This window comes from Grus americana, chromosome 2, assembly GCF_028858705.1.
Source record: "Grus americana isolate bGruAme1 chromosome 2, bGruAme1.mat, whole genome shotgun sequence".
Lineage (NCBI taxonomy): Eukaryota > Metazoa > Chordata > Aves > Gruiformes > Gruidae > Grus > Grus americana.
Window position 1 is genome coordinate 91,620,330 of NC_072853.1, and position 18,249 is coordinate 91,638,578.

At 42.6% G+C, this 18,249-nt stretch overlaps 1 protein-coding gene across 3 annotated transcripts in view; it reads left to right on the forward strand.

Annotated features, from left to right (window-relative positions):
* Positions 1-18,223, forward strand: part of LOC129203801 (heterochromatin-associated protein MENT-like) — a 29,342-nt gene extending 11,119 nt beyond the window's left edge. Inside the window, exons 1-8 of one of the 3 annotated variants that reach the window (XM_054818770.1) lie at positions 5,719-6,131; positions 7,807-7,983; positions 9,026-9,112; positions 10,727-10,864; positions 12,830-12,947; positions 13,516-13,658; positions 16,182-16,349; positions 17,091-18,223. In XM_054818770.1, coding sequence (XP_054674745.1) covers positions 7,816-7,983; positions 9,026-9,112; positions 10,727-10,864; positions 12,830-12,947; positions 13,516-13,658; positions 16,182-16,349; positions 17,091-17,492 — 1,224 coding nt within the window. In that variant the 5' untranslated portion in view covers positions 5,719-6,131; positions 7,807-7,815 and the 3' untranslated portion in view covers positions 17,493-18,223. Of the gene's footprint in view, positions 6,132-7,806; positions 7,984-9,025; positions 9,113-10,726; positions 10,865-12,829; positions 12,948-13,515; positions 13,659-16,181; positions 16,350-17,090 lie in introns of those variants that run through there. The other 2 variants (XM_054818771.1, XM_054818772.1) reach the window with 2 other exon arrangements.
* Positions 18,224-18,249: the final 26 nt, after the last annotated feature.

Genomic DNA, 18,249 nt, shown 5'->3' on the forward strand with positions numbered 1-18,249 from the left:
CAAAAGTTGTACGAAAGTCAAGGTAAACAACAACCACTGTTCTCCCCTCATCCATCAAGCTAGTTAACTCATTGTAGAAGGCTCTCAGGTTGGTAAAGCATGATTTCCCCTCCATAAATCCATGCTGACTACTCTCGATCAACTTCTTGTCCTTCATGTATTTGGAAATGGTTTCCATGAGGATTTCTTCCATTATCTTCCCAGGGACTGAGGTCAGGCTGACAGGCCTCTAGTTCCCTGAATCTTTTGAAGTCAGTTGTGACATTTACCCTCTTTCAGTCTTCAGGAACTTTTTCCAGTCATACAGGCCTTACAAAGATAATTAAGAGAAGCCTCACAACGGTATCGGCCAGCTCCCTCAGCACCTGTGGGTACAAGTCATCAGGCCCCATGAACTTATGTATGTTCTATTTGTTTTAATGCTCCTGACCCTGGTCTTCTTCTGCCAAGAGTAAGTCTTCTCCTTTCCAGACTTTTTGCTCCAGTCTCAGGCATTCCTGAAGAGTGGTCTTACCAGTAAAGACTGAGGTACAGAAGGCATTGAGTACCTCAGCCTTTTCCATGTCCTTTGTCACTGTTTCCCCTGCAGTGTCCAGCAGTGGGCCCATGTTTTCCCTAGCCTTTTTGTCTTGTACTTGTAGACTGTTTTCCTGCTGCTCTTCACATCCCTTGCCAGGTCGACCTTGACTTTCCTAACCCTATCTCTGCAAGATCAGACAGTAACTCCAAACTCCTTCTGGGTCACCTCCCCTGCTTCCACATCTTACACACCTCCTTTTTATGTCTGAGTTTAAGTTAGGAACTCCTTGCTCATCCATGCAGGCCTCCCACCACATTTGCTGGATTTCCTACTTGTTAGAACAGACCATTCTTGAGCTTGGAGGGGATGATTCTTGAATATCAACCAGCTCTCCTGGACTCCTCTCTAGGGCCACATCCCATGGAATTTTTCCAAGCATGTCTCTGAAGATGTCCTGAAATCCAGGGCTGTAGTCCTGCTTTTTGCCCTGCTCCTTCTTCTTAGGGTCCTACACTCCGTTATCTCTTGGTCGTTGCAGCCAAGGCTGCTTCTGACTTGGACGTCCATGACCAGTTCTTCCTTGTTTCTTAGTATCAGGTCTAGCAAAGCATCATTCCTTGTTTACTCCTCAATCTTTTGTGCCAGAAAGTTGTCATCAGTGTCATCTAGAAATCCCCTAGATTGCTTGAGCCCTAATGTATTGTTCTTCCAGCAGATATCACGGTGGTCCCCCATAAAGACCAGGCTTCTTTCAGTTTGAAGAAGGCCTCATCTACTTCTTAATCAGGAAGTCTATAGCAGATACCCACTACAACAGTACCTGTGTTGCCCTGCCCACTAATCTTGACCCATAAGCTCTTGACTGGCTCCCCACCTGTGCCAAGGCAGAGCCCTGTGCATTCCAGCTGCTCTCTAACACAAAGGGCAGCTCCCTCTCCTTGCCTTCCCATCCTGTCCTTCCTGAAAAGCCTGTATCCCTCCACTGCAGCACTCAAGACACATAACCACCATATCTCCATGATCCCAATGAGGTGACAGCCCTGTAACCACACACAAACTTCTAACTGCTCCTTTTTGCACCCATGCTGCCTGCATTGGCATTTCAAAGAGGCACCCAAGTGTCCTGATTCCCCTGTAAAGGGTTGAGAGGTTTTCCCTTAAGGGTCTTCTGCAGACACTTCATCTCTATATGCCTATGCTTGAAGGGATTCCATTTTAGCTGTTTTGTTGATTACTACGTCCCTCCTGTTCCCACCATTCCAGGCCCTTGGCGTGCCTCCCACGTTCGCAACCCCCTTTTTTGTTGAGGAATCACTCACTCCCCCATCCCTTTCTAGTTTAAAGCTCTGCTTAGCAGGTTGACCAGCCTATTGACAAAGATACTTTTCCCTGTTCAGTCAGGTGGATATCTTCTCTTCCAAGCAGCCGGTGAGCCTCAGAGAGGTCCCATGGCCATAGAAACTGAATCCTTGCTGCCGACAATGGCAGTGCAATGAATTGTTAACCCACAAGATCTGTCAAGTCCTCCTCAGGCCCATCCACCTCACCAGCAGGATTGAAGAGAGCACCACCTGGGCCCCCATGCCCTTGACCACTTCCCCCAGAGCCCTGTAGTCACGCTTCATACTTCCTCGGTCACTCCTGACAGTATCATTTGTGCCTGCATGGAAGAGCAGCAGGGGGAGGGACAGATGAGCCTCAGTAGCCTCTCTACAATGTCCTGAACGCGCACCCCTGGTAAGCAGCAAATCTACCCAGATGACAAATCAGGTCAACAGATGTGGGCCCCATCCCCTGCAGTTACCTTCACTCCTCACACTTGTTAATGGCCTTTGAGATCTGGAAGGTGCATCTGCCAGTGCTGGAAGCTACGAAAAGTTGCAAGTCTTTTAGTTTCCATGGTTACACAATTATTTCCCCCTGTTAGGTTGGGATGCCACACAGATACAGCAAGGGAGGCAGTCCTGGGAATTTGAATTTCTAGTGCAATGTGCTAACCATGCTTGCTGTTGTTGTTCCAGAAGGCCTGGAAGCTCCTGGAGGTGACAGGCTGGTGGGCAACAGGCTTGGATGGGGGAAGGAAAGAGAAGACAGATCTAGGGCAGAGAAGCTCCTACGCCATCAACAGGTCATGGTGTTCCAATGCTCCTCTCAGCAAGGGCTCTCCCAAGTATTGTCCTTTCTCTCCTGACTGCCACAAAGGGTGGCTTAATGCTTTTGAAAGACAGTTCCATTTTACTCTTCCATACTGGGGAAAATGCTATTTAATCACCTTTCTAAAATACGCCAAGGTAGCCAAGTAATAGGTGCTACATGACTGCATTTCCAAATAACTGCTTTCAAGAAGCCCTGGGTTTGTTCTGTATCATTAAAATTTGTACCTTCAGGTCTATAAACTGCCCCTTGAAAGGTTCCAGGACTTTGAAAACTAAAGAAAGAAGTATGTATAGGAAACTGCTGAGATAAGTGTCAACACAAACATGTTGTGAGCATGGACTGCTTGTCACTTAGTGATTCCACGCCTGTGAAAACACAGTAGGGTAACATGCTTTCAGTTTATCCTACCATGAAAGATGGGGCTTTTTTCTACCAGTGCAAATCTCAGCTTCATAAAGTAATCCCTAGCACCTCTGTGGTAGACTGACCTCATGACAAGCAGAAATGGCAGACACAGCACACAATAATAAAGACAAGAAAGTTTACAGTGCTAGCATAGTGTTAGTGTTCAAGACAAGGACATATTAAAAATCCCTGTTTTAGAACTGAAATGCAAAGGCATTCATACTTCTAAAGGTTTTATTTTGCCATCAGTAACAGGCACAAGAAAATCCCTTTTAAAATTTTATTTATAGTCCAATCCTTTAGAGTTCTACTGCAACAGATGTGATACTTGGTCTCATTTTCTTCCTGGGGGACATAGCCGAATGGGATTTCCTGCAGAGTAAAAAATCTGTGATTGGACCTGGTCTAGCACTGATTCTAAATTGTGCTGCTTTTTACTAGATGTAACTGAAAGAGAACTGATCTTCAAGAAATGTCAAAATGGTCCACTCAGAGTGGACCATTTACAGAGTACAGGTATGGGAGTACGACAATCAAACAGGCAGAAGGATGCAACCTCACATCCATGCTGAGCAAGATGGGGATGAAAGATGGCTTCAAAAAAGGTCAAAATGACCACCAGTACAGCCGAGGAAAATGACTGGTTTTATCAAAAGACTTTTAATGACCATTTGTCAGAGGTCAATCCACTTGAGGTCAACAAGTCAGGCATGATGCTGTGAAACTTTGTTTCTACCATTCTGGTTGCAGCAATTCACTATTTCTTTTCACTGTTTCCATCTGGCACAGCAAAACCAAGAGCGCCTCTTCTTTGGCCAATTTGGTCCTCTTTGAAACTCCGCTCTCTCTTACTAAACAGGATCTTGCAGCATCTGGAATATACCACAAAGAGTGTCTACACAGTTTGGGTACCCTTTCTTCATTTTCCCGTATTTTTGGCCAATCTTTGTAGCTTGTAGTACCGGTAACTGTTGTTTGGCTTTTTTTTCTTCTCCTATTCATTTACCTAAAAAATAGAAAACATCAATTTCAGCTACATAGCAGAAACATTTCTTAAGCACATAACTAAATGCAGTAGTGTCTAACACATTTCTGAAGCAAGAAAATAAGATGGTATTCCAGGCACAAAAACTGCACGCACTTAAAAACAAAATGCATGAAAAAAGAGAGGCACATATATCACTCTTGAAGCTGGTATGACATATGTACCAGTCAGATTCGAAGTGAATATATGCACAGAAATGTAATTCTAGTTCAAAATATGGACCTGTATTCTTTCTACTGATGTTTTTTCTGTATAGGTTGACTGCATGCTGGCAATTGGCTTACTCTGCGTCTGTCATACTAGTAGGCAGAGGCCATTACTAATGAACTATAAATATAGCAGAAAAGACATATAATGATCACAAAGGAAATTTATCAATGCGGTTTAATCCAAGTCAGACAGATAAGAGCAGGGTAAACCAGTAGAATTGCTAATTGCACTGGTTTAAAGTAAAACATTTCTGTACACATAACTGCTTTGTTTTACACCTTTGCTTGATATCCAATTTTACACATTCTACTGTTTTGGCTCTCCAATACAACAAACAGTTTCAGTAAAAGAAATCATTACAAGCAGAGCTTCTGTGCTGGTTTTGGCTGGGATAGAGTTAATTATCTTCATAGTAGCTAGTATGAGGCTATGTTTTGGATTTGTGCTGGAAACAGTGTTGATAACACCGGGATGTTTTTGTTATTGCTGAGCAGTGCTTACACAGAACCAAGGCCTTTTCCGCTCCTCACACCACCCCACCAGAGAGTAGGCTGGGGGTGCCCAAGGAATTGGGAGGGGACACATCCGGGACAGCTGACCCCAACTGACCGCAGGGATATTCCATATCATATGACGTTATGCTCAGCATATAAAGCTGGAGGAAGAAGGAGGAAGGGAGGGATGTTTGGAGTGGTGTTATTTGTCCTTCCAAGTAACTGTTATGCGTGACGGAGCCCTGCTTTCCTGGAGATGGCTGAACACCTGCCTGCCCATGGGAAATGGTGAATGAATTCCTTGTCCTGCTTTGTATGTACAGCTTTTGCTTTACATATTAAACTGTCTTTATCTCAACCCATGAGTTTTCTCACTTCTACTCTTCTGATTCTCTCCTCCATCCCACCAGGGCGGGCAGTGAGTGAGCGGCTGCGTGGTGCTTAGTTGCCAGCTGGGGTTAAACCACAACAGCTTCTAAGCAGTTTTGCAGCTTTTTGTGGGTGATCCAAACTTCCTCAAGCCATGACAGAGGAATAATAAGCCCAGTACAGTGTAGTTATCTAAAGCACCTTCACCTCCTCTGCTAGGAGCAGCAGCCTCTTAAAACAACATCCATCATTTCAAATGAGTCCAGTGTTCACTCTTATTTCATCACTTATTTTAGGTGACTGTGCAAATACTTTCAGAGCTTCCTTTGTGATCTGCTTTCTGAAACAGAAGAGGAAAAATGTAAAATATCACAAAATAAGGGCTTTATGTGACCTGAGGGCCACAAGTATTCAAATCCTTCTCCTCTCAAATTTAATCACGGGATGAATGAGATTAACAGCCTATTTCAATATTCCCTTTTAGCCATATCTTTGAGATTAGTTTCTATTCATTTCCCCAGTTTGTGGAGTAAAAAGAAAAGGAAGCTGTAAAATTATTTCAGCATGTCCCTTGCCAATGCAGGGTGGCTGAATTCTTTTCTGCAATATCTACATTTTTGCAGGCCAAACGTCAAGGTTGTGGAGGACACCTGTGGGAGAAAGGCATACTGGCCTCCACATTTCAGGACATACACCCACTAAGAGTGGCCTCAAATTGAGGAGGTCTCTCTCTCTAAGTTCTGAAAGCAGGTGATAGAGAGGAGAAGTAGGAATAAAGGAGGGAATACGCACACTAATACAAGAAGAGGATGTAGAGAAGAAAAGGGAGGTGCAAACATTTCTACATTTCCAAAAGTATTCATTGCCTCACAGACCGCCACAGATCCTGACTGAAGACAGATCTTAACTCTTCCCTCCCTCAGGATTTCAGGTAGTGTAAATATTCATATCAAAATAACTAGCTTTACTTTGGAAGTCTTAAAAATTCATGTTAATTTTTTTGGAACTGAGCGGTTAAATGATGGCATAAAAGTCATGCAGGGGAAGGGAGTGCTCGTTTTTTAGTACAAAGTGTAGCCCTTAGGAAAACCCTGTGCCAAGGCACAGTGGTCAGAATGCAAGCCCAGGTTGGGTAGAACCTACGCAGCCTGGGAGGGCAGAAAGTTTCCTCATCAGTAGGAAGGGTGCCTTACTCACCAGGCTACCAGTCAATTTAGGATCAGAGGACTGAGAACAGGAGAGAATACACTCCTACTGATTCTGGAACTGAACACACGAGACAGCATGGCTCTGTAGCACAGTGTTTTGGATGCTCAGCATGGGGTGTATTGGTTCAAACCTCTGCTTTATTAATAACAAATAAGTACTGGATCAGGCATCCAGACTTTTCCTTTCCCAGATGACCAAAGTGGCTAGTAGGCCAATGAACCTCACAGAAACACCCACATGTTCTCTCTCTCAAGCCTGAGAAATGCTTGATTGCTCCATGCAGATTCAGTTCAGGTACTCTCTGGGAACAGGAGATGGAGATGCCAGTTTGAAATTCTTCGGGCAAAAATCTTCAGCTCTACCCTGTTCCCTAGGTATGCTCTGGGAGTATCAACATCTCCAGGCACAGCAGTAAGAGAGATCTGATTTGAAGGTCCTAAAAATGCTTAGGCATGAGCTAGGCTGCAGGGCAGGCACCTCTGAAGCACTCCTGAGAATGCTTCAAAGCAGTTGTGGAGCCCTGGAAAGCTTTGAAATCAAAACTCAAGGATCCCAGAGGCTTTGGGCATCTCTAATACAGCATGGCAGTTAGCTTTGAGGACTGCAGGTTTTGGTTTAAGCATATAAATTGTGGGTGAAAATAGATTTAAATGTCCAGTTGCTTTTGTTGATCTAATGCTTAACCTTTCACCTGATGCCATCTTACACTGACTTTAGCACGTTTTAGTAGTCCTTATACTGGTGAAGACAATGGACATTTCTGAATTTATCCTAATATTTGTTAACAGTATTAGATTGATCTAAAATATGCTAATCAGAAGCACAGGTTTGTTCTGAATCCACGTATGGAAAATCAGTTTAATCCTGGGGTTCTTTTTGTTTGTTTGTTTGCTTTGGTTTTGTCCTGTAAAAACATACTTGGAAAAAGCAGCAGAACAAGGATGGAAAATGTGCAGGTCACCATGCTTTTTTTTCAGTAGAAAATAATAGTGTAGAAAGTTTAAAGAAATAGAAAAAAGCTCATAGCAGCACAGTGAGAAATGATTCTCTTTCACTCCCTCAGAATCGAAGAATAATTCTATGAAACTTAAGCAATTGGGTTTTTGAGACAAGTTTGGTCTGTGAGAACATTTCTAGCTAAAATCGTGCTCATCTGATGAAGAATAAATAAAAAAGCTGAGGACATTGAGGAGTGATGGGGAAGGGAGAAATAGTAGAGGTCTTAAAAAGAGACCTACTAGCTGGCTGTACTTGTTCTCTGCAGTATTTTACCCATTACAGGGACACCCTGACACCGTATTTGAGAGGGTGCAGGCAATCTCCTACTAGCAGCTTTGTGGTTTTTAACATAAGCGAAGAAGGAGCCATCACCTCTCTCTGACGCTCGTTTGTCTCAGGCTGTATCAATGGAGTCTCTCTCCGTGTCAACCAACACCTTCACTCTGGACCTTTACAAAAAGCTGAATGAAACTTCCAAAGGCCAAAACATTTTCTTTTCTGCTTGGAGTATTGCAATTGCTCTCGCCATGGTCCACCTGGGTGCAAAAGGTGACACTGCAACCCAGATGGCTGAGGTAAGCTTTAAAATTACCAGTATATCATCACCTTACAGGCGATTCCCACATAAATTGCATTATTCTGCCTACGGGGAACAGAAAGGACCACCATGGGAGAACAGTGACCTGCCATAAGTTGGGTACAGGAAACAACCCCACTCACGCTGCCGGCAGCCCTGCAGGTCACTGTTCTTCCTCTTTATTTCCAAGATTTCCCTGCTCCACACTACTCCTACACTTAGCTTACACTTACGGTTCCCAGAGCATCACAAGTGGTCTGCCAGAGTGAAGTTGGTCTTGCTTGGAACCCTATCTTCTATTTTAATTGCCTTTTGAACAGAATAATTCACCTGATAAAGTGCTCAAATAGTAATAAAGAGGCAGCTTTATTAGCAAAATTAATAAGGAGCTAATATAATCTAGAAAAAGGAGTGCCAGAGATAAAATCGATGCTTCTAGACCCCATCTGGTTTTGGAAGCAGCATATCTTTCTCATACTGCATACCAAAGTTAGTAAGCTCTCCTGAACACGTGTTGGGCTGCAGAGGAGCAGTACAAATACCTTTGCTTGCGACACAGTCCATAAATCCTCCCATGAATAGTGGAGACATACTAGTACCGAAAATATGATTTCACTTATGCCCACTTTAGCAGAACTTTTCAGTCTTGTATTCTTTTAGGTTATATGCATTTACTTAAACACATTACATGTATAATTTTACATTTCTGTCCCAGTAGTAAGAGTCTGAAGTACACTATGCTCTTTGTTGTGCATGGCTAAATTCCATGTAGCAAAGCATGAAATGACCACTTACCTAAATAAATTTATACTTGAGCCATAATACTGATCTATTATCAAGCAGTAAATGTGACTAAAATCTATATAACAATGATACAGTTATAGAGGCTAAATCAAGAGTAAGGTCCTGTCCTCTTTTAACAGACTGTCATTGGGCATGAATGGTGAATTACCATTGAAAACTAACATAATTACATAACCCTCGGCCATATTTATCTTCAAAAAACAAGCTGTCTTTATGAACATTTATCATCATCACAGGTTCTTCATTTGAACCAGACTGCAGGAGAAGAAGGTTCATCTGAGACAACAAGACCTTCTCTGGGGAGACCAAAGAAAAGAAAGATGGTATTTATTATAACGAAAGACACAGAGAAAAAAAATCTCTGAGAAAGGGATAGTTCATCACAACTACTGCTTTGCCTTCTAACATTCACTTCTTTTAAGTCTATATCTATTCTCTCACTTCAGTAAGAACTATATAGAGAAAAAGCAAACAAGCAGATAATGTTACCATAAAACTCATGAACTCAGGCCTTCAAAAGCAGAACTGAGACACTAACAGCATTTTGATTGGCCCTAATACTGTGTTATGTGGTTTTAGGTGGTCTATGGCAATATTAACAAATCATTTGTTCTAATGTGCTTAGGACAATTCTATCTCTTACTAGCTTCAGGTTTGGGGGTTTTGTTTGTTTGTTTGTTTTTTTAGTGAAAAACAGCTGCTGCATTCACACCTGACTCCAGCCCTACCCAATAAATTCCCTTCCACTTTTTTTCATGCATGGACACATCAGGCAAACAAAATTCCCCTTTAAGCTAACACATGCCAATTCACCCTTGTTCATCAGCTCCCCAGAGACTTGCCGCCAGGAGGAACTGCCCAGATCTTCTTCATTGAATGAACTCCCTAAGAACTGAAAGGCTGGTAAACTCAAACAAGCCGTGTTTCTTCAGCATAGAAACAACAACAACAAAAAAAGCTCAAAGAAACTAGATTAGACAAACTGGAAATAAAAGCTGGGGGTGGGGGAGGTTCTATCATTCTCTCCCTAGGTGGCAGGAGATGAATCTTCAAGATGAATCATTACAACCACATTCATTTTAGCAACTTACCGACTTTGAGTTGTAGCAAAGCCTGCCTGCTCTGGTCCTTCAGACATTTCCCTTCATTACCTCTTCAGTCTGTTCCCATCTCTTTGCAAAACCCAACCTCTCCTACCCTGTGTCCTCTGGCTACCAAATTCTTTCCCAGGTGTCCTTCCTAGCAGCCCATGTCTCAGCATGAATGAGAAAAGACCAGAGCAAGGAATGCCACCTGACCAACCTTATGACAAGTCCCCATGAGTCAGTGGCACGGACTCTCAGTGTCTCAGTGAGACAGACTGCACCCAAGCAGCTGGAGGGGAGCACCTGACAGGTAGCAACTTATTCCTCCATTAGCGAAGCAACAGCTGGCAACAGCTAGCAAAAACCCTCATGCTCCCTAAAACCATCAACACTGACATGCAGGACAAGCTCCCTCCAAAATCCAAACAGCAATGGCAAAATTCACATGAAACAGAAAATCTGAATAGTTGCTAAGTTCATGTTCTGACATTAGTGTCTGTCAGAACAGAGCACCTCCTCAAAAGTTGCAAGGCTGCCTTGATGGGTCCTTGTGACACTGAAAATTAGGCCTCAAATTGACTGAAATGAGGAGATTCGACTCCCTGGGCACACCATCAGCTGATGTCCCCACAGGCCTGCACAGCACTGCAGAAACAGATCCTTGCCCTACAGACAGAAAACAATTTGCCCAGTTACAGGCAGTGCTGCAAACATGTGACATACTCAAAAAAGCGCTCCATTTCCTGAAATTCCTTTTTAACTAAAACAACCTGGGCATTTTAAATAACCCCAGCAGGTGCAACGCTTCAGATAGAAAAATATATTCCATATCAATTGGTGTCTCTTTCCAAGGATCCTGAGCACAAGCGAGCTGAAAACATCCACTCTGGCTTCAAAGAGCTCCTGTCTGCCATCCACAAACCCAGAAGCACCTACTTGCTGAAGAGTGCCAACCGACTGTATGCGGAAAAGACCTACCCGCTACTGCCCGTGAGCTGAAAAATTTTACTTAAGAGTATTTTGACATTAAGAGTGATTGTCAACAGAGATGATACAAATTTTCAGTGGTTTCAGTGAGAACATGAGGACAGCCATAGAGGGCTAGCCTTCCACAGACAAGAGGTCCACTTGTCTCCAACAATGGTGAACAGATTAGGAAGTGTATGGGAACAAGGCACACTGTGTAGTGATGCTTCTCCAGAATCTGCTCTGGTCACCAAGCAATCTGCAGCTCAGGGACTTCCTGAACCAGAGGGTATGTCTACTTGATAGACCTTGATGAGCTGTTCTTTCATGATTTTGCAGAGTTACCTTTTGAATCCACAACCCTCAGCACCAGGAGTTTCACAGTTGAACACTGTAGGAAGTGCCTGTGGTTTCTGAGCCTGCTAACTGTTGGCATCACTATTGGTTTGGTTTTCCTCTAAAGGATGCTTCTCCGTATTTCTGGTCATCCTTGTCTCCATATCTTTTATACTTTAGCATCTCTGAGACTGGGGAAGCCAGAGCTGCACAGAGAACTCAGCCAATGGGCACACCATAGCTTTATACAGTGGCATTCTAATATTCTCTCTTTTGTTCCCTACTCCTTTGTTTGTAATTCTTAAAATTGTATTTGCCCCTTTGGCTGCTATTGGGCAGATTTTTTTCATGCAGCTGTCCATTATAGCTTCAACACCTCATTCCTGAACATTAAAAATCACTCTCTGTAGCATACCCTTCACTGGATCATTTACAAATGTTTATATATATATATATATATATTAATGTAAATATTTATACCTGTATTTTATAGAATAAATATTTTAGCACAGATGCCAGCACATATCCCTGTGGTAATTCAGTAGTAATAATCCTTCACTGTGAACACTATTTCCTCCTACTCTGGGTTTCCAGTCGTTTAAACAAAGATGACTTACGTCTGTAGTCCCATGGACGCTCAGCATTAAGTGCAAATTCTTACAAAATGCCTTTTGGTAATCCAAATAGACTGTAATGGCTCAACCTTCTTACTCACATGCTTCCTGACACCTTCAAAAAAACTCCAACAGATTTGTGATTTTGGACTTTCTATTACAAAATGCTGTTGACGCTCCTCCAACATGTCATGTTTATCCATACGCCCACTAGACGTATTCTATTCATTCACCCTGTACTGACTCATGAGTTTGTAATTACCTGTATCTCTGATATCTTTTTAAAAACTGACGTTGTAGTAATCATCTTATAATTTATTGGAAGGTCATTTTAGATGAGATTACTGTTCTTTGATCTTGGAGTTTCATTAGATCTCCCAAGTAATGAGTAATTTGTTCTTCTGAATGCTTATTGCTCATTTTCTCCATAATCTCATGTACTTATGTTTTACAATGAATCTAGAGAATTTCCTGCTGGGAATCTCCATGAACTGTTTCACAGCAGACAGCAATGCAAACATTAATTCTGGTTTTCTGCCACAACTTCATTCTACCAGAATATTCCCTTTATACCTGATCCTCTATTGTCCTCACAAACTCTTGGCAGGTTCCTCACCTCTGAAGCAAACTAAAAGCCTTGTTTCAACTTTATATGAGACTATTCTTCCCTGTTGTACTGAACCCTACATCATAAAGCAGGAAAAAGTATTTAAATGATATAAAATGTCATTTTGAGAAATTAAATAGAATTGTGAAAAATGTTTGTTTCATGGGATATTTCAAAATTACAAATTTACACTTTGGATTTCAACACAAAATCTGAAGTGTCAGTTTCCTTGAGACTGAAGTTTGATCAGTTCTTACTTAATATTTAGCATAGAATGTATCAGACCATATTTTAAGGGTTATCCCATTTCACATAAATTATATTTTCTTCAATTAAGTATTAGCAGATTATATAATCTGTTGACATGATTATTTCTAACATTTTTATAACTCAAATTTAACTAAACATAAATTTTCCAATTCTATCTTTCAGAAATTCTTACAGCTCATTACGAGCTATTACAATGTACAGCCACAAGCTGTAAACTTTAAGACAGCTGCAGAACAAGCCAGAGCATTGATCAATTCGTGGGTTGAAAATGAAACTGAGAGTAAGTACCATTCCGATGGCTTTTTTCCTTGTCTCACTCTCAAATCATTTGTATTTCCACATTTACTGCTATTGCAGCCAAGGATCCATAAAAGATGGAAACTTATGGGAGCTGTTGAGCAAAGTGCAGTTAAATGGCTTGAAGGATGCCTCTCTCCAGATCTAACTGCTGCTCCTTGCAAGGTGCTTCCCTTGATTCTTCATGCCGTCGTCTGTAATTCTGTTCAGAGGGAGGTACAGGTAGATACTGAGCGGCTCCACTTGTAATTAGTGAGGGTTTTCCTTCTGTATTCTTCAGCTGCTTGCAACCAACTTCACAGAACATCCAAGCTATTCCACTTTACCCACTTTCCAATGCCATTTACTACCGAAATTGCAATAAATATATTTTTTTAAAAAACATATATACTTCAAAAGCCATTTTTACCATATGTATACCATATACAGTAAAAAAAATCTCCCAAATGCAAACATTTTTGCTAGATAGTTAGGCACAAAGAAGGCACAATTAAAATCAGCGAGTTACACAGTCACACTGGAATAACAGTCTTATTTGCCTGATTTTGAAGGGAAAATCCAGGATCTGCTGCCTGCAGGATCTCTCAATTCTCGAACTGTATTGGTCTTAGTAAATGCCATTTATTTCAAAGGAAACTGGGAAAAGAAATTTCTGGAGAAAAATACTTCTGAGGCGCCCTTCAGACTAAGCAAGGTAAATTCCTTGTCTATATGCCTATATATTGTCATATGTCAATATGTCTACTACTGAAAAGCAAGAAACCTCTAAATATTTCACCTGCATTTTGTATGCCACTGCAACGCTACTCATAGCTGGGCACATAGTATAAACTCAGTGAGAACAGCAATTGTGAACCTAAGTCAGCATTATCTTATTTACACATATCCACGAGAAAATTATTTTCACTTTAACTAATAGCTCTTCAGTATCAAAACACTTCTGGGCACTGTGGTTAAGTGGCTTAAGGACGAAAGGAAATTTCCCCAAGTACGAAGGTCCCATTTTCAAAAGGGACTGAGTTGCTTTTGAGAGCAATGCTTACACACCTACCTCTCTCTTCTGCTTTTGAAACACTGTACTCTGAGTTCAAGGAAACTGAACCAACTCTTCTTTCCTCACACACCCTGGGTGTTATGTAAAACCTCAGAGGGAATTTGCATGGGGGTTTTTCATTTTAGCTGAGTGCGTGAGGATGATGTACTCAGTGTACACTGAGGGCATATTATCGAGCTAACAGTATTTAAGTGATCATGCGCTGATGGTTCCTAGTAGCTGACTGCATGCATATTTTTCGACTGTGTCAAAGGTAAGCAAAATTATTTGTCCATGGACGCATATATCTTGTTTGACATAGATTACGAGTGCAAATACCTTTTGTATGCCAGGCCATACGAAGCGGCTGTGTCAATGATGTGACTCTGTATCCGAAACCTACTACGCTATGTGTGCTGCGTTAGGTTCTGTCATGGTACCTGGTTGTGGTGGGCTGACCGCCAGGTGCCCACAAAGCTGCTCTATCACTCCCCCTTCTCAACTGGACAGGGGGTGACAAATAGAACGAAGAGCTCATGGGTTGCGATAAGGACAGGGAGATCATTTACTAATTACCATCACGGGCAAAACTGACTTGACCTAGGGAGATTAATTTAATTTATTGCCAATTAATCAGAGTAGGATAATAAGAAATAAGACCAAATATAAAACACCTTCCCCCCCAACCCTCTCTTCTTCCCAGGCTCAACTTTATTCCCAACTCTTCTCCCTCATCCCCTTAAGCAGCACAGCGGGACAGGGAATGGGGGTTGTGGTCAGTTCATTACCTGTTGTCTCTACCACTCCTTCCTACTCACACTTTTCCCCTGCTCCAGTGTGGGGTCCCTCCCATGGGAGACAGTTCTTTATGTCCAACGTGGGTCCTTCCCACAGGCTGCAGTTCTTCACGAAGTTCTCCAGCGTGGGTCCCTTCCACGGGGTGCAGTCCTTCAGGACCAGACTGCTCCAGTGTGGGTCCCCAAGGGGTCACAGGGCCTGCTAGTAAACCTGCTTCTGAGTGGGCTCCTCTCCACGGGGCCACAGGTCCTGCTAGTAGCCTGCTCCAGCATGGGGCTCTCCATGGGTTGCAGCGTCCTTCAGGGCACATCCACCTGTTCCAGCATGAGGTCCTCCAAAGGCTGCAGGGTGGATATCTGCACCACCACATGCTGCAGGGGAATCTCTGCTCCGGTGCCTGGAGCACCTCCTCCTCCTCCTTCTTCTCTGACCTTGGTTTCTGCAGAGTTGTTCCTCTCACATGCTCTCACTCCTGTCTCCAGCTGCTGTTGCGCAGCAGTTTTTCCTCTTCTTAAATACGTTATCCCAGAGGCACTACCAACGTCGCTGACTGGCTCAGCTTTGGCCAGTGGTGGGTCTAAGTTGGAGCTGGCGGGAACTTGTTCTGCCTGACAGGGACGCAGCTTCTGATGTCTCCTCACAGAAGTCATCCCTGCAGCCCACCCCACTACCAAAACCTTGCCATGTAAACAGAATACATTGGTGCACAGAGAGGGTTTAATTCACAGGGTACCTGATATGAAACCTGCAAACAGATAAACTTTTGCACTCAAATGTAACTCACGTGTGAAAGAGTGGATATATTATTAAAAGCCCTGTGAAAACAATACAGCATAGGAGTTCAGAAGACTATTGGGTAATCCAATTTCATCAGGTAATCTGGTCCTCTGTGGTATGGGCAAGAGGAAAAGCCGTCACAGAAAATATGGTTCAGAGGCAAAGTGAGACAACCAGTATTGCCTAGAAGTATAAAACAGGCAAAAGAGTTGATGGCATCCAGGGGAAAAAAGTCAATGTTTTTTCCCCCCAAACAAGGTCCTCACTCTAAAAATGTAGTATTTGGGAGAAAACATGAAATACTTATAGTAGTTACTTGCTTGTCAAAGCTAACTCCTTTATTTTAAAATGAGAAATATATTACCTGTGATTCAGTTAGCATGTAGGTACTGTATGTGTCTATGCATAATTTTTTGTAAAGATCCCAATGACTTTGAAAAGGGGGTGTATGAGATACTGTCTAAAGGAAAGGGCACCGACTATTCAAATGCTGCTGAGTCTTGTACTCATTTACGAATTTTTGCTTTCAGTTCAATGAAGCAAGTAACCTTTACCATCCATTTTAAGGAATGAAGTAATACTATTTTTTATGTCTGATTTTTTTCACAGACCAAGACTAAACCAGTACAGATGATGTTTCTGAGAGATACATTTTTGATACGCCACGAAACAACCATGAAATTCAAAATCATTGAGCTGCCATATGTGGAAAATGAACTCAGCATGTTCATTCTCCTACCAGATGACATCAATGATAACACTACTGGTCTGGAGCTGGTAAAACTGACCTACTGTTGCACGACATACACTATGAGACAGTAACAGAAACAGATGAAAAGAGTGAGGAAGAACGAGCTTCAAAATCATGACAGAATAGGTTCTGATGTGTGCATACTTTGTTTCATAAACTAGAACACCATGATTTCTCAGCTTATGATTCAGGGCATCTGATAACATTGCAAACATAGTATTTTACTTAGGGATACACCTAAAAAGTATGTCCATGCACCTGTCTTAGCCTGTTTTGTGTACCCTTTTCTATTGCTAGAATAGCACAAGGAAAGCAAGGACCAAATCTGAATTACCATGCCCTAGAGTTATCTTCTTCTGAGGGCTGTATTAATTAATTTTTATGTCATTTGCAATCTGGATTCGCACCTGATATTTTGTGGTGAGGTTTCTCAAACTAAGTGCTGACCACGCTGGCGCAGAAGGTATCAACAGCCACTCATGACCGCGCCAGGATCAGTTTCAGATTCTAAACAGATCAGGGCAAACATCTTTTTATTTGTACCTGAGGTCCCATGCATTCCACTTATTTACCACTGCTAAGAGAAAAGTCATCCATATACATACATTATTATTATTAATATCATTATGAATCACGCATTGCATAAAAGCAATACTCTTCTCACTATAAACACAAATGAACTACTCTTACAGTTCAGGCCTATACCTCACCATCTTTAAGAAAACAAGAGTGCAAGCCACTGACAGTCTGATCTCACTTCATTGCAGGTTGAAAGAGAGCTGACATATGAGAAACTGGCTGAATGGACTGAATCAGCCAGCATGATGAAAGCTCAAGTGGATCTGTACCTGCCCAAGTTGAAGTTGGAAGAGAATTATGACCTTAAATCCACTCTGAGCAGCATGGGAATACGAAATGCTTTTGACCCCATTCAGGCTGATTTCACAGGGATGTCAGCCAAGAAAGATCTTTTCATCTCAAAAGTTATTCACAAAGCTTTCGTGGAGGTCAATGAAGAAGGTACTGAGGCAGCAGCTGCCACAGGCGTCCTGGTGCTGAGATCAAAAACACCAACAATGACTTTTAAAGCTGACCACCCCTTCCTCTTCTTCATCAAACACAACAAATCCCAAACCATCCTCTTCTTTGGCAGACTCTGCTCACCCTAGCCAGAGTTACTTCTTGTCCTGCAGAGCAGGAGACACTCGCTTGCCAGCCCAGAGGCAAATACCGCAACCTGAAACTCCTGCTGCAACTGCGGGGAGTGGGACCTGAACCCTTTCTCCACCAGACCACTCACCCCAGGGCCTGAAGCACAGTTCCTCCTGTACTTCTCTCCCACCCCAAAGGGACAACCATGGTGGTGGGGAGCGCACGATGCCTTGCATGCACAGAGCAATCCTGGCTGCCATTCAGACCAGGCCACGAAGGGTAGCTCCATCCCCTAACCACTATTAGCTATGGCATTTCTATCCCTTCCCCTCACAGCGGTGTGTATAAATGTACCCTAACACAGGCCCTCTCCTCACCCCCATGGCTAGAGCCCCTGATTCAGATGTGGTCTTAGCATGTGCTCCCACCCCGCAGCAGTTAGACCCGGCTCCTGTTTAGCCTTTGATTAGGTCTTTGCATCACCAATGGACGCAGACCCTCCCTATCCAAAGCCTGTGACCATTCCCTTGCCTTCCTACCACATCCCAGCTGTAAGTCCTCATCAGTTCCCAATTTCACCTCAATTAGCTTCACATCACTGTAATGATCCCTTAAAAAATAATAAATTAAAAAATACACCTCTGTGAGGGCTATTTGCCTCATTCAGGTACATGAGGAGCTAAGCACATATGGTCTCTGGCTACAGCAATGCCTTTCATTTAAAACAATCCCTGCTTCAAAAATAATAAAAAATAGTAACAACTCTTCACGGAC